We start from the raw sequence: 14,548 nt of genomic DNA on the forward strand, positions 1-14,548 counted from the left end.
CACACACTCATATCACAACTGGCGGGATTCAGATCTTACTCACAACCACTGGCCAGTCCGGTTCCGACTGGCCGCTGCGGGCAGTCCCGTCACTACTGGCCGCTGGGGGCAGATGTTCTCCGGTGTCTCGCTGCTCCTGACTTGGGTGGGCTGACAGATGTGCAGCGGCCTGAGCAAGGCTCCCCCATGTCCGGGCAGGCCGAGAAGAGGAGGAGGAGGACCGCGGCACCTCAGAAGAAGCTTCTAGAGCCACGTACTGTCATTACTGGCCATGCGGGCAAGACAACGGCCTTCTGGCTAACGGAGTACGAGAACTAGCTTGCGAGCTAGCCCGCTAGGACTTCCCAACCTCGGGAAGAAAAGGCACAAATGTGGTCACTTTTAGTCATGGACGGAGGACCGCGTTGGAGTCTCGCTAAGTCCAGTCTGGCGAAGACGTGACGGCCACAAAAGATCCGACCTGAGGACAGCTGCTGGTGGACGTGAGTTCCCGTCCCTGCTTGTGTGCTGCGGGGACACAGCGACTGCAGCTCGGCGGACTACACAACACTTAATACACTTAATATACTTCGAACTGGCCCCTCAAAACTTATCCAGGAGGCAGCTTTGCTCCGTGCGCTCGGACGTCGCCGCTTCCCGTATGCGGAGGTCCATCCCTGGGAGACTGGAGCCACAACACAGCCGCCTAACCCGCAGCGTATTCCTACTATGTGTTTCCTCCGGACGCGGTGCCTTTCAAAATAATCTTCCCACCTCCTACTTTCAAAATAAAAGTTATATGTTTCCGGCCGCCTAACCCGCAGCGTATTCCTACTATGTGTTTCCTCCGGACGCGGTGCCTTTCAAAATAAACTTCCCACCTCCTACTTTCAAAATAAAACTTATATGTTTCAGGCCGCCTAACCCGCAGCGTATTCCTACTATGTTTTTCCTCCGGACGCGGTGCCTTTCAAAATAAACTTCCCACCTCCTACTTTCAAAATAAAACTTATATGTTTCAGGCCGCCTAACCCGCAGCGTATTCCTACTATGTGTTTCCTCCGGACGTGATGCCTTTCAAAATAAACTTCCCACCTCCTACTTTTAAAATAAAACTTATATGTTTCCGGCCACCTGTTTCCTCCGGACGCGGTGCCTTTCAAAATAAACTTCCCACCTCCTACTTTCAAAATAAAACTTATATGTTTCCGGCCGCCTAACTCGCAGCGTAATCCTACTATGTGTTTCCTCCGGACGCCGTGCCTTTCAAAATAAACTTCCCACCTCCTACTTTCAAAATAAAAGTTATGTTTCAGGCCGCCTAACCCGCAGCGTATTCCTACTATGTGTTTCCTCCGGACGCGGTGCCTTTCAAAATAAACTTCCCACCTCCTACTTTCAAAATAAAAGTTATATGTTTCCGGCCGCCTAACCCGCAGCGTATTCCTACTATGTGTTTCCTCCGGACGCGGTGCCTTTCAAAATAAACTTCCCACCTCCTACTTTCAAAATAAAAGTTATATGTTTCCGGCCGCCTAACCCGCAGCATATTCCTACTATGGGTTTCCTCCGGACGCAAAGGCTTTCAAAATAAACTTCCTCGCTCGTACTTTCAAAATAAAAGTTATATGTTTCAGGCCGCCTAAACCATAGCGTATTCCTACAATGTGTTTCCTACGGACGCGATGGCCTCTCAAAATAAACTTCCCACCTCGTACTTTCAAAATAAAAGCCGAAGCGTATTCCTACAATGTGTTTCCTCCGGACGCGATGGCATCTCAAAATAAACTTCCCACCTCGTACTTTCAAAATAAAAGCCGAAGCGTATTCCTACAATGTGTTTCCTCCGGACGCGATGGCATCTCAAAATAAACTTCCCACCTCGTACTTTCAAAATAAAAGCCGAAGCGTATTCCTACTATGTATTTCCTCCGGACACGATGGCCTTTCAAAATTCACTTCCCATCTCGTACTTTCAAAATAAAAGTTGTATGTTTCAGGCCCCCTTACCCCAAGTGTATTCCTACAATGTCTTTCCTCCGGACCGGTGCCTTTCAAAATAAACTTCCCACCTCGTACTTTCAAAATAAAAGTTACATGTTTCAGGCCGCCTTACCTGAAGTGTAATCCTACTATGTGTTTCCTCCAGACGTGATGGCCTCTCAAAATAAACTTCCCACCTCGTACTTTCAAAATAAAAGCAGAAGCGTATTCCTATTACCGGTATGCGTTTCCTCCGGACATGATGGCCTTTCAAAAATCACTTCCCACCTCGTACTTTCAAAATAAAAGTTGTATGTTGCAGCTGAGATAGGCTCCATCGACCTACATACATCTTTGATCCTGCAGGATTAACATGATTGCTGCATTTTTAATTGACAGGATTTTCCAATGAAATATGTTTAATGACGTCCTTGTTGTATTCTGTACTATAGACAACATTGTTGTATTCTGTATTATAGACAACATTGACATGTTGTATTCTGTACTATAGACAACATTGACATGTTGTATTCTGTACTATAGACAACATTGTTGTATTCTGTACTATAGACAACATTGTTGTATTCTGTACTATAGACAACATTGTTGTATTCTGTACTATAGACAACATTGTTGTATTCTGTACTATAGACAACATTGACATGTATTCTGTACTATAGACAACATTGTTGTATTCTGTACTATAGACAACATTGTTGTATTCTGTACTATAGACAACATTGACATGTATTCTGTACTATAGACAACATTGACATGTATTTTGTACTATAGACAACATTGACACTAAATCTACTTGGCATCTTGTCAACAAGCATGCACATGTTAGTGCTGCCCCCTGCAGGCCAACCCCCTCCTTCACAGCTCAGTTCTTGCACAATATTGTACATAGGTGACACTATTTAGCCATTATCACAAGGAACAAGCGGTAGGAAATGGATGGATGGATTCCTTCCAACATGAACTTAGTGCTATATTAGAAGACTGATAATGACATCTGTCCTTTTTATTTTGGAGGGATGTATGCGACAGTCCTACCTGCCCCTTGACGTAAACGATGAGCCTCCCGGTCGTCACTCAGCATCCTGCAAACGCTCGCTGTACTGAGGTCACCTGTCCAGGTGAGGCAGCGCTGACTCAGCAGTCAGTGTATTACTACTGGAAGAGGCTTGTACTGAACTGTACATCCATCAATACTTGCAGGTCCCATCCATCCATCCATTTTCTAGGTCCTCTCAAGTGAAAAGTTTGTGTCTCCCAATGGAGCAGGTGAACATTGCAGGTAACATGTTGGCTGAAGCAGGTGTGGGAGGAATGTTTCCAGCACCACCTGGCGGACACAGAGTGCATCGCAGCTGAAAGATACAACTGTCAATCAATGGTAGCAAAACACATGTGATGTTTTATTATGACATGTTGTAATGTCTGTAGTGGGCACACTTCTCAACTGAAGATGAAAGTGGTAAAGATTGTGATGAACAAAGGTAGGCAACAGGAGTGAGTAGACATGTCACGTGACTCCAGCTGCTGGATGGGAGATAAGACTATCTAACTAATACAACTATCTAGTGGCTGAGAGCAGCGTGTGCAAGTGATTAAAGAGGAGTTTAAAAAAAAAAACCACAGGAAGTCCAAATGATGTGGCAGAAAGGTGATTGTCAGGTGTGTTCTCAGGTGTGTTCTCAGCATATTCCCAGGTTAAAGTATGCAGCAGCGCTTTTTCTTCTTTTTCCCACTGGGCCCGTTTTTGTCTTTGCTCTCAGACATTTTCTTCTTGCGCACCTCACGCATCAGGTCGAAGAAGACCTGAGACAAACACAGGATTATGAAGACCTGAGACAAACACAGGATTATGAAGACCTGAGACAGACACAGCATTATGAAGACCTGAGACAAACACAGCATTATAAAGACCTGAGACAAACACAACATTATGAAGACCTGAGACAAACACAGGATTATGAAGACCTGAGACAAACACAACATTATGAAGACCTGAGACAAACACAGGATTATGAAGACCTGAGACAAACACAGGATTATGAAGACCTGAGACAAACACAGCATTATAAAGACCTGAGACAAACACAGCATTATAAAGACCTGAGACAAACACAACATTATGAAGACCTGAGACAAACACAGCATTATAAAGACCTGAGACAAACACAGGACTATGAAGACCTGAGACAAACACAACATTATGAAGACCTGAGACAAACACAGGATTATGAAGACCTGAGACAAACACAGCATTATGAAGACCTGAGACAAACACAACATTATGAAGACCTGAGACAAACACAGGATTATGAAGACCTGAGACAAACACAGGATTATGAAGACCTGAGACAAACACAACATTATGAAGACCTGAGACAAACACAGGATTATGAAGACCTGAGACAAACACAACATTATGAAGACCTGAGACAAACACAACATTATGAAGACCTGAGACAAACACAGGATTATGAAGACCTGAGACAAACACAGCATTATGAAGACCTGAGACAAACACAGGATTCCTGTTTGTCTCAGGTCATGACCTGAGACAAACACAGGATTATGAAGACCTGAGACAAACACAGGATTATGAAGACCTGAGACAAACACAGGATTATGAAGACCTGAGACAAACACAACATTATGAAGACCTGAGACAAACACAGGATTATGAAGACCTGAGACAAACACAGCATTATGAAGACCTGAGACAAACACAGGATTATGAAGACCTGAGACAAACACAGGATTATGAAGACCTGAGACAAACACAGGATTATGAAGACCTGAGACAAACACAGGATTATGAAGACCTGAGACAAACACAGCATTATGAAGACCTGAGACAAACACAGGATTATGAAGACCTGAGACAAACACAGGATTATGAAGACCTGAGACAAACACAGGATTATGAAGACCTGAGACAAACACAGCATTATGAAGACCTGAGACAAACACAGGATTATGAAGACCTGAGACAAACACAGGATTATGAAGACCTGAGACAAACACAGCATTATGAAGACCTGAGACAAACACAGGATTCCTGTTTGTCTCAGGTCATGACCTGAGACAAACACAGGATTATGAAGACCTGAGACAAACACAGGATTATGAAGACCTGAGACAAACACAACATTATGAAGACCTGAGACAAACACAGGATTATGAAGACCTGAGACAAACACAGCATTATGAAGACCTGAGACAAACACAGCATTATGAAGACCTGAGACAAACACAGGATTATGAAGACCTGAGACAAACACAGGATTATGAAGACCTGAGACAAACACAGGATTATGAAGCAGCATGTGGGTGAGGACACTCAAACAGAACTTGATTTCAAGCATGCTTACCTTGTCTACGTTGGCTCTGGTCTTGGCTGAAGTCTCCACGTACTGAACACCCCACTCACTCACTTTCCCTGCCGCCTCCTCCACAGAAACCTTTCTCCTGTCTTCCAAGTCCGACTTGTTCCCGACCAGCAACATGGGAATGGCCTCTTCTTCCTTCACGCGCAAAATCTGCTCCCTGAAGGACACGAGAGAGCAAACGCTCTTAAACGTGCTTAAGCCTACGACGTGGCCAGAGAGCACAGACCTAAACTCTGACGTTGCAGCGAATGACTCGTGTTCCGTGATGGAGAAGACCAGCAGGAAGCCCTCGCCGCTGCGGAAGTAGTTGTCTCTGATAGCAGCGTAGTCCTCCTGCCCTGCTGTGTCCAGGATGTCAATCTGAACATCCTCGCCATCCAGGACCACCTTCTTCCTGTAGCTGTCTGCCTTGGTGGGCTCGTAATCTTCCACAAACTGCCAACATGGAAGCCATCAAGAGACAGGAAACACAAAAGTCTGCCTGGAAACTGAGTCCAAGTCCACAAGAACACGGACATTTTAAAACATACACCGTATTTTTGGACTATAAGGCGCACTTCAAATCTTTTCATTTTCTCAAAACCCGGTGCGCCTAATGTACGGGAATAACTTTGGTTGTGCTTACCAACCTCAAAGGGATTTTATTTGGTACCTGGTGAAATGACAAATGTGACCAGTAGATGGCAGTCATACATAAGAGATACATGTAAACTGCAATATGACTCAAGTAAACAACACTTGAAAATATAGAACATTACACACGGCGCTCAAAAGTCAGTATTTGGGATCTGCATAAGTCCTAAAAATGTGCGCGTCTGCCTTAGTAGTCCCTGCCGACTCCGTAGTCCATAATCTTCTTCTTTTTCTCTATCTTCTTATGTGACATTCATCCTCCACTGTTGCCATTTCTAATATAAAGTAGTGTAAAGTTCTTACTTATATCTGTCAGTAAACTCGCCATGAAAGCACTAAAACATACCGGTGTAGTGACTTTACATTATTCACCCAAGGAACTTTACTTATTAGAGAGTTCCGGTCACGGGACACATTTCGGGCGTTGTTGTTGCACTAGTGAGCCACAGATGAGGAGATGCTGCTCCGTTATTGATTGAAGTGTGAATGTCATTAAAACAGTTAGCGCCATCTTTGGACATTTCTTCCACTCCCGTCCTTGCACGCTACGCCGCTACAACAAAGATGACGCTGTCCAAGTGGAGGCACGTAAATAAGACCATCCCCTGAAGAGACTGTCAGAAAGTGAGTTGAAGATGATGAGTAAAACATCATCCATGCAACATTTGGAGCAAAGAACCACCATTACATGTTATGTAGACCACAAAGAAGTCTTTTACATTTAGAAAATAAGCATAACATGACGCCTTTTGTATGAAAAAAGACCTGACTAGACCCGCTCATCGGCAGTGCGCCCTATGGTCCGGGAAATATGGTATGTTTTGATGCGTGTTGGCCTTTCATCCACACTTACAAAGAAGTTTTTGAAAATATGAAGGTTTGTCTTGCAAACTCACCTCGTCATACATGAACTGCAGCGTGAGGGCGGACTTGCCCACACCTCCGCTGCCCACCATGATGACTTTATGCAGCGCCAGAGAGGTCTGGTTCTTGTTTTTGCTAGAGGTCATGACTGCAAAAGCCCAGCGGCCCAGAACTTCCACTGGAAGACCTGCAAAAAACAATACAAGGTCACAAAGCAGCAGACAGCAGGAGAGGTCATTACAGACCAGAGAAGACGAGGGATGTGACCATCCATCGTGGAAAAGTATGTGGTCTAAAGAATAGTGAACAACAGGCTGAATAAGTGTACGTTATATGAGGCATAAATAACCAACTGGTATGTTAACGTAACATATTATGGTAAGAGTCATTCAAATAACTATAACATATAGAACATGCTATACGTTTACCAAACAATCTGTCACTCCTAATCGCTAAATCCCATGAAATCTTATACGTCTAGTCCAGGGTTCGGCAACCTTTACCACTCAAAGAGCCATTTTGGCAAGTTTCACAAATTAAAGAAAATAATGGGAGCCACAAAAAAAAATTTTAATTTAAAATGAAAAACACCGCATACAAAGCTTAAATTGCTTTGTGCTATGTTAACCAGGGGTCTCCGACACACGCACCGGCACGCACTTTAATGTGGAAATTTGATGTTAGTGCGGCCCGCGAGTTTTGAATGAATGGCGCTTGATAGCGTCATACTTGCCAACCCTCTCATTATTTCCGGGATACTCCCGAATATCAGGGCGTGATGGCACTGCTTTTGGCGCCCTCTACAGTCTGCCCAAACAGTGTACCTGCTCGACCACATGCAGAATGCAGCTTCAGCTTGCTCACGTAAGTGACAGCAAGGCGTACTAGTTCGACAGCCACACAGCTTGCACTGACGGTAGCCGTATAAAACAACTTTAACACTGTTACGTTACAAATATGCGCCACACTTTGAACCCACACCAAAAAAGAATGACAAACACATTTCTGGAGAACATCTGCACTGTAACACAACATAAACACAACACAACCAATACCCAGAATCCCATGCAGCACTAACTCTTCCGCTCAACCGACGCACGGGGGGGGGGGGGGGGGTTTGGTGGTAGCGGGGGGTGTATAATCTAGACCGGAAGAGTTAGGGCTGCATGGGATTCTGGGTATTGGTTGTGTTGTGTTTATGTTGTGTTACGGTGGGATGTTCTCCAGAAATGTATTTTTCATTCTTTTTTGGTGTGGGTTCACAGTGTGGCGCATATTTGTAACGCAACAGTGTTAAAGTTGTTTGATACGGCTACCGTCAGTGTAAGCTGTGTGGCTGTTGACTAAGTATGCTTTGCTGTCTCCTATGTGTGCAAGTAAAAGCTACATACAACATGTGGCGGGCTGGCACGCTGTTTGTAAATGCTATAGAGAACAATTATTACAGTGCAATTATGGCACTCCCTTAATTTAGTAATTAGAGTGAAAATAGGATTATATTTTCCCTGGGAGTTATCTAGGAGAGGCACTGAGATCCATAAGTCTCCTGGGAAAATAGGGGGGGGTCGGCAAGTATGCAGCTGAGCCGCATCAGAGTGGTCAAAGAGCCGCGTGCGGCTCCGGAGCCGTGGGTTGCCGACCCCTGGTCTAGTCTCTTATGTGAATGAGATAAATAATATTATTTGATATTAAGATTAAAGATTAAAGTACCAATGATTGTCACACACACACTAGATGTGGTGAAATTTGTCCTCTGCATTTGACCCATCCCCTTGAGGAGCAGTGGGCAGCAGCGGCGCCGCGCCCGGGAATCATTTTGGTGATTTAACCCCCAACTCCAATCCTTGATGCTGAGTGCCAAGCAGGGAGGTCATGGGTCCCATTTTTATAGTCTTTTACGCTAATGTGTTAATCATTTCACACATAAGTCGCTCCTGAGAATAAGTCGCACCCCCGGCCAAACTATGAAAAAAACTGCGACTTATAGTCCGAAAAATACGGTAGATGGCCTAAGGCAGATACATAGTGATGTTATGAGCCAGGTAACATAAGAACTCTGCTACCCAGCATGCCACAGTAGTGAAGAGCCGTTGAACGTGGCCAGTGAGATGTTTTTGCTGAGCACGCTGTGGAGTAAACTTTAACAAGTCAGCCAACACGCCTCATCTGCATCTTCAGACAACACATATATGTGACCCGTGCTGTCAAAATGAGTCGGAATACGCACAAGCTAATTTTGACCTACAGGCAAATACGTGAAAAAAATGTATCTTGGTTGAAATTGAGATTTTCACAAAAATGAGTCCATAAAGCCACAATCTAGCGATCCCAATCATCGAAATAGCAAGAAAACATCTTAAATCACCTTGATTTGAAGGTTTTGTACGAGGTACACTACCGTTCAAAAGTTTGGGGTCACCCAAACAATTTTGTGTTCGAGCCTTCATTTCTAAGAACAAGAATAGACTGTCGAGTTTCAGATGAAAGTTCTCTTTTTCTGGCCATTTTGAGCGTTTAATTGAGCCCACAAATGTGATGCTCCAGAAAGTCAATCTGCTCAAAGGAAGGTCAGTTTTGTAGCTTCTGTAACGAGCTAAAGTGTTTTCAGATGTGTGAACATGATTGCACAAGGGTTTTCTAATCATCAATTAGCCTTCTGAGCCAATGAGCAAACACATTGTACCATTAGAACACTGGAGTGATAGTTGCTGGAAATGGGCCTCTATACACCTATGTAGATATTGCACCAAAAACCAGCAGCTAGAATAGTCATTTACCACATTAGCAATGTATAGAGTGTATTTCTTTCAAGTTAAGACTAGTTTAAAGTTATCTTCATTGAAAAGTACAGTGCTTTTCCTTCAAAAATAAGGACATTTACATGTGACCCCAAACTTTTGAACACTAGTGTATGTCTTCAGAAATGAGTCCTTTGTGTTAAAATTCCTTGAGAAAATCCAGTGTTTTCAACGCTCACTCGCGGCAATAAGGGGGAATCCCCCTAGCCATATTTGGTATCATTGTGACGCCAAGTTGACCTACTTTCTAAAAATGAGCATGGAATTCCCGATGACGCCATTCTGAACCAATATAATTCGAGTTTTTAAACCTGTCCCGACGTAAACAAATCCGGCTTGTTGCTAACCGGAACACCGGTCGCTGTGAGGCGTACCCTCGTTGGTTGAATCACCCCGCGCGGTGCATTGTGGGATCATGGCTGCGCCCTGATGAAAAACCACACAGTAATTCTAGTGGAATATTTGGTGAAAAAAGGTGATTTTCGAACATTTAATTATTATTTTTGTGGATAAGTTAGACTGTTTTACATTCCGTAATGGATTTAGAAGGTGGAGAGGGTACACAGGCGGTGGCAAGTGCGCTAAATTCACTGCAGTCGGCGAATCTTCTCAGTGCTGCTGGTCAGGAATATTACGGACAGCTGACCAGCTGACAAACTGACCAGTGAACAAAAAAACTGTGACATAACAGTGTTGACATTTTTGTGCATAACCGTTTTCAATAGAGTTGAATATATATTTTTCCTTTAGACATGGGATTTGACTTTAATTGTACCAATTTTGGTGTTGCTACAAGGACTTTTAAGGTATGGTTGCTATGGAGTTTTGTTTTGGAACATTCTGTTCTGGAACAGTAAACTTTAAGCTGGTTTTTCTCAAAACGGGGGTTACCCACATATGCGGTCCTCTCCAAGGTTTCTCATAGTCATTCACATTGACGTCCCACTGGGGTGAGTTTTCCTTGCCCGTATGTGGGCTCTGTACCGAGGATGTCGTTGTGGCTTGTACAGCCCTTTGAGACACTTGTGATTTAGGGCTATATTAATAAACATTGATTGATTGATTGAAAACGGACCCTCAAACTTGGTCGACTTCAATCGGATGTAACTCGGTCATTTTCTGTCCGATTCCAACAAACCATATATCATTTTGAAGGTCTTTAGATGGAGAATGTGTAAATAACAATAACTTTCCTCATTGTGACTCATTTTGCCAGCACAGGTCACATATTTGCAAGGCCATTTTCAAGAAGGATATTTAAAGAGAAACTACATCTTGTGAGATGATGTTGGCCAACACCGGAAGCTAGCTCAGCTGTCCATGAAATGTGAGTTCAGATTAGGGCTGGGCGAAATATCGATATACTGGATATATCGCGGGTTTGTCTCTGTGCGATATAGAAAATGACTATATGGTGATATTGGAGTATACGTTCTCACGTAGTTGCTTTTAGCTGCTGGCATTACACTACAGGCTCTTCTCACTCTTTCTAGTCTCTCCTTCTCACACAGACATAAACAAGCGCACCTTCTTACATACGTCACATACGTATACGCCCTCGCGGAGCAGAGAGGTAGCGGCATGGGTAACGTTAGCTGTGGTGCGAGTGGTAATACGAGAGAGAGAAGGTGCGAATCTGGTAACAAATGAAGGAAGAATTAATTCCCAAGAAAAACCGCAGGGGGTCCATCGTCTGGCGGTGGTTTGGCTTCAAGCGGGAAGATGTCGAACAGACAACTGTAATATGTCAAGTATGGGGCAAAAGCATTGCTACAAAAAGTAGCATTACTGCTAATATGTAGCATCATTTGAAAAGTCACCTGCTAGAGAATGAAGAGTGCTTACTCCGCATGTCAACATCTCCGTTCGGTGCCACACCCACAAAATGCTGAGGCAACCATTTCCACATCAACACCGTGTGAAAAAAAAAAAACGACATAAGGAGATAACGTCCGCCGGAACCTACCACATAGTGAAGGACATACACTATTTGATTTCCTATTATGCAGCTTGTTTTTATTTGACACTTATTAAAATATCTTGTGTGACATCATGCACAAAAGTGCACTTTATTTGTTTTAAACTATTGTAGTGGCGTTCTGTACAAAAAGTGCACTTTAATTCAGTGTTGTTTTGATATGTCATCTTAGTGACATCATGCACTAAAGTGCACTTATAGCTTGTTTTAAAATGTCTCTGACAATCTTGCACTTTCTGTTTGTGCCACTGCTTAATAACTGTTTAATAAATACACTTTTGGTAAATGGACTTAGTTGTGATTTCCCTCTCTGCATGAAAGTTTAAAAGTAGCATATATTAATGCAGTATGAAGAAGAATGTTTGAATGTAGACACATAGAATCATCATACTGCTGGGATTATATGCATCAAGTGTTCATTCAAGGCTAAGGCAAAATATCCACATATATATATCCTGTATCGTGACATGGACTAAACATATCCACATATATATGGTGTATCCTGACATGGACTAAACATATCCACATATATATGGTGTATCCTGACATGGACTAAACATATCCACATATATATGGTGTATCGTGACATGGACTAAACATATCCACATATATATGGTGTATGGTGACATGGACTAAACATATCCACATATATATGGTGTATCGTGACATGGACTAAACATATCCACATATATATGGTGTATCGTGACATGGCCTAAACATATCCACATATATATGGTGTATCGTGACATGGACTAAACATATCCACATATATATGGTGTATCGTGACATGGACTAAACATATCCACATATATATGGTGTATGGTGACATGGACTAAACATATCCACATATATATGGTGTATCGTGACATGGACTAAACATATCCACATATATATGGTGTATCGTGACATGGACTAAACATATCCACATATATATGGTGTATCGTGACATGGCCTAAACATATCCACATATATATGGTGTATGGTGACATGGACTAAACATATCCACATATATATGGTGTATGGTGACATGGACTAAACATATCCACATATATATGGTGTATGGTGACATGGACTAAACATATCCACATATATATGGTGTATGGTGACATGGACTAAACATATCCACATATATATGGTGTATGGTGACATGGACTAAACATATCCACATATATATGGTGTATCGTGACATGGACTAAACATATCCACATATATATGGTGTATCGTGACATGGACTAAACATATCCACATATATATGGTGTATGGTGACATGGACTAAACATATCCACATATATATGGTGTATGGTGACATGGACTAAACATATCCACATATATATGGTGTATGGTGACATGGACTAAACATATCCACATATATATGGTGTATGGTGACATGGACTAAACATATCCACATATATATGGTGTATCGTGACATGGACTAAACATATCCACATATATATGGTGTATGGTGACATGGACTAAACATATCCACATATATATGGTGTATCGTGACATGGACTAAACATATCCACATATATATGGTGTATCGTGACATGGACTAAACATATCCACATATATATGGTGTATGGTGACATGGACTAAACATATCCACATATATATGGTGTATCGTGACATGGACTAAACATATCCACATATATATGGTGTATCGTGACATGGACTAAACATATCCACATATATATGGTGTATCGTGACATGGACTAAACATATCCACATATATATGGTGTATCGTGACATGGACTAAACATATCCACATATATATGGTGTATCGTGACATGGACTAAACATATCCAGATATTAAAAAAAGGCCATATCGCCCAGCCCTAGTTTAGATATTTCATTTCTTTGTTTTTTGACGTTTAAAATGTTTTTTTGTAATTTTAATTTTGACAGTGCCACATAAGATATGTTTTAATTTCTGACGCGGGTTTATTGATTTTTAAACGGGCCAGAAAATAACCTGTTTTGTACACTCTTGATGTGTTTCAATGCGAAGTAGTGTGTAAATGTGTTCCGGTATAGTATTTGTCCGGCAATGGTCATGTGGTGACGTCAGTGATGATATTTGGAGAGGTCATCATTGAAGTCGCACATCACTGAAGGCCTAGGTGGGAAACGCCACTGCTATCCAGACATAGTGAATAATGGGGAACATCCTGCCTTTAAAAACAGAGAGTAAATGAGGGTTTGACTGAAAGAGGAAGAATGATTGAAAGAGCAGCAGCTTCCTCACTGAGTCAAGCAAGCTGACATCAACAAACTTCCTCACTGAGTCAAGCCGACATCAACAAACGAGTTCCGACAAGACACAGAGTTGCTCTTCCAGGTTCCCGCCTTCAAACCAAAGACCGACTCTGATTGGATGAGCGCAGGTTTCCGACACGCCCCCTCGCCCCATGATTGGCTGCAGTGAGTAAAGCTCACATGACAAGCCCAGCCCGAGCTTTCTCTCCCTCAGGAGGAACAAAGTTAAAACGACGTAATGTCCTCTCTGCAAAGCCAACATACACCGAGTGTAAGAACCCGTAAGAAGAAAGTAACTCCACTCACCTGCGAGTACTTGTTTCGGCCCTTTACAAAGTCACCCACCATACACAGCTAAGTGAGACAAACAAAAGTTTTGACTAGCCGCCGACTGTGCGTTCCACCTTGTGGCGGAGGCAGTCAAAGATAGGATGTGCGGCCAGGAGGACTCACTCCGACAGTCGGAAATGTCACCGCGAGGGCGGACGCTACACACGCACTGTTGACAAATTGACTTTTAATGGTCAAATAAATTTAGATACATGCCTTAAAACGTCAAAACAGTTGCTAACGTAGAAATTGAGCGCAAACTCAGACAACTTTCTCACGGCCTCACATGGCTGTGAAAAAGACGCCAAGTGAGACGTCGTCTT

General features: G+C 42.7%; 2 protein-coding genes across 4 annotated transcripts in view; both read right to left on the reverse strand.

Moving 5' to 3' along the window:
- agap1 (ArfGAP with GTPase domain, ankyrin repeat and PH domain 1) overlaps nt 1–822 on the reverse strand; it is a 210,179-nt gene extending 209,357 nt beyond the window's left edge. For all 3 annotated transcript variants that reach the window (XM_062041927.1, XM_062041936.1, XM_062041919.1), the window contains exon 1: nt 44–822. The gene's annotated coding sequence lies outside the window, so the exon portion shown is untranslated. The remainder of the gene's footprint in view (nt 1–43) is intronic.
- A 2,532-nt stretch (nt 823–3,354) lies between these two features.
- On the reverse strand, nt 3,355–14,390 carry LOC133646508 (ras-related protein ralB-B-like). Its single transcript, XM_062041947.1, has 5 exons — nt 14,202–14,390; nt 6,896–7,050; nt 5,593–5,801; nt 5,349–5,523; nt 3,355–3,786 (listed from the first exon to the last, which is right to left on the reverse strand). Exons 2-5 carry the CDS (start codon nt 7,007–7,009, stop codon nt 3,679–3,681), a joined length of 606 nt encoding a protein of 201 aa, XP_061897931.1. The 5' UTR covers nt 7,010–7,050; nt 14,202–14,390; the 3' UTR covers nt 3,355–3,678.
- Between the last annotated feature and the right edge of the window lie 158 nt (nt 14,391–14,548).

Source organism: Entelurus aequoreus, linkage group LG01, assembly GCF_033978785.1.
Source record: "Entelurus aequoreus isolate RoL-2023_Sb linkage group LG01, RoL_Eaeq_v1.1, whole genome shotgun sequence".
Lineage (NCBI taxonomy): Eukaryota > Metazoa > Chordata > Actinopteri > Syngnathiformes > Syngnathidae > Entelurus > Entelurus aequoreus.

What these genes read in the sequence shown, in the direction of transcription:
- LOC133646508 (XM_062041947.1), bottom strand. Translation starts at nt 7,009, where the DNA reads ATGACCTCTAGCAAAAACAAGAACCAGACCTCTCTGGCGCTGCATAAA. An exon ending in TGCAGTTCATGTATGACGAG is followed by an intron (nt 5,802 to 6,895) that starts GTGAGTTTGCAA and finishes CCATGTTGGCAG; the next exon opens with TTTGTGGAAGATTACGAGCC. An exon ending in CCAGAGCCAACGTAGACAAG is followed by an intron (nt 3,787 to 5,348) that starts GTAAGCATGCTT and finishes TGTTTGTCTCAG; the next exon opens with GTCTTCTTCGACCTGATGCG.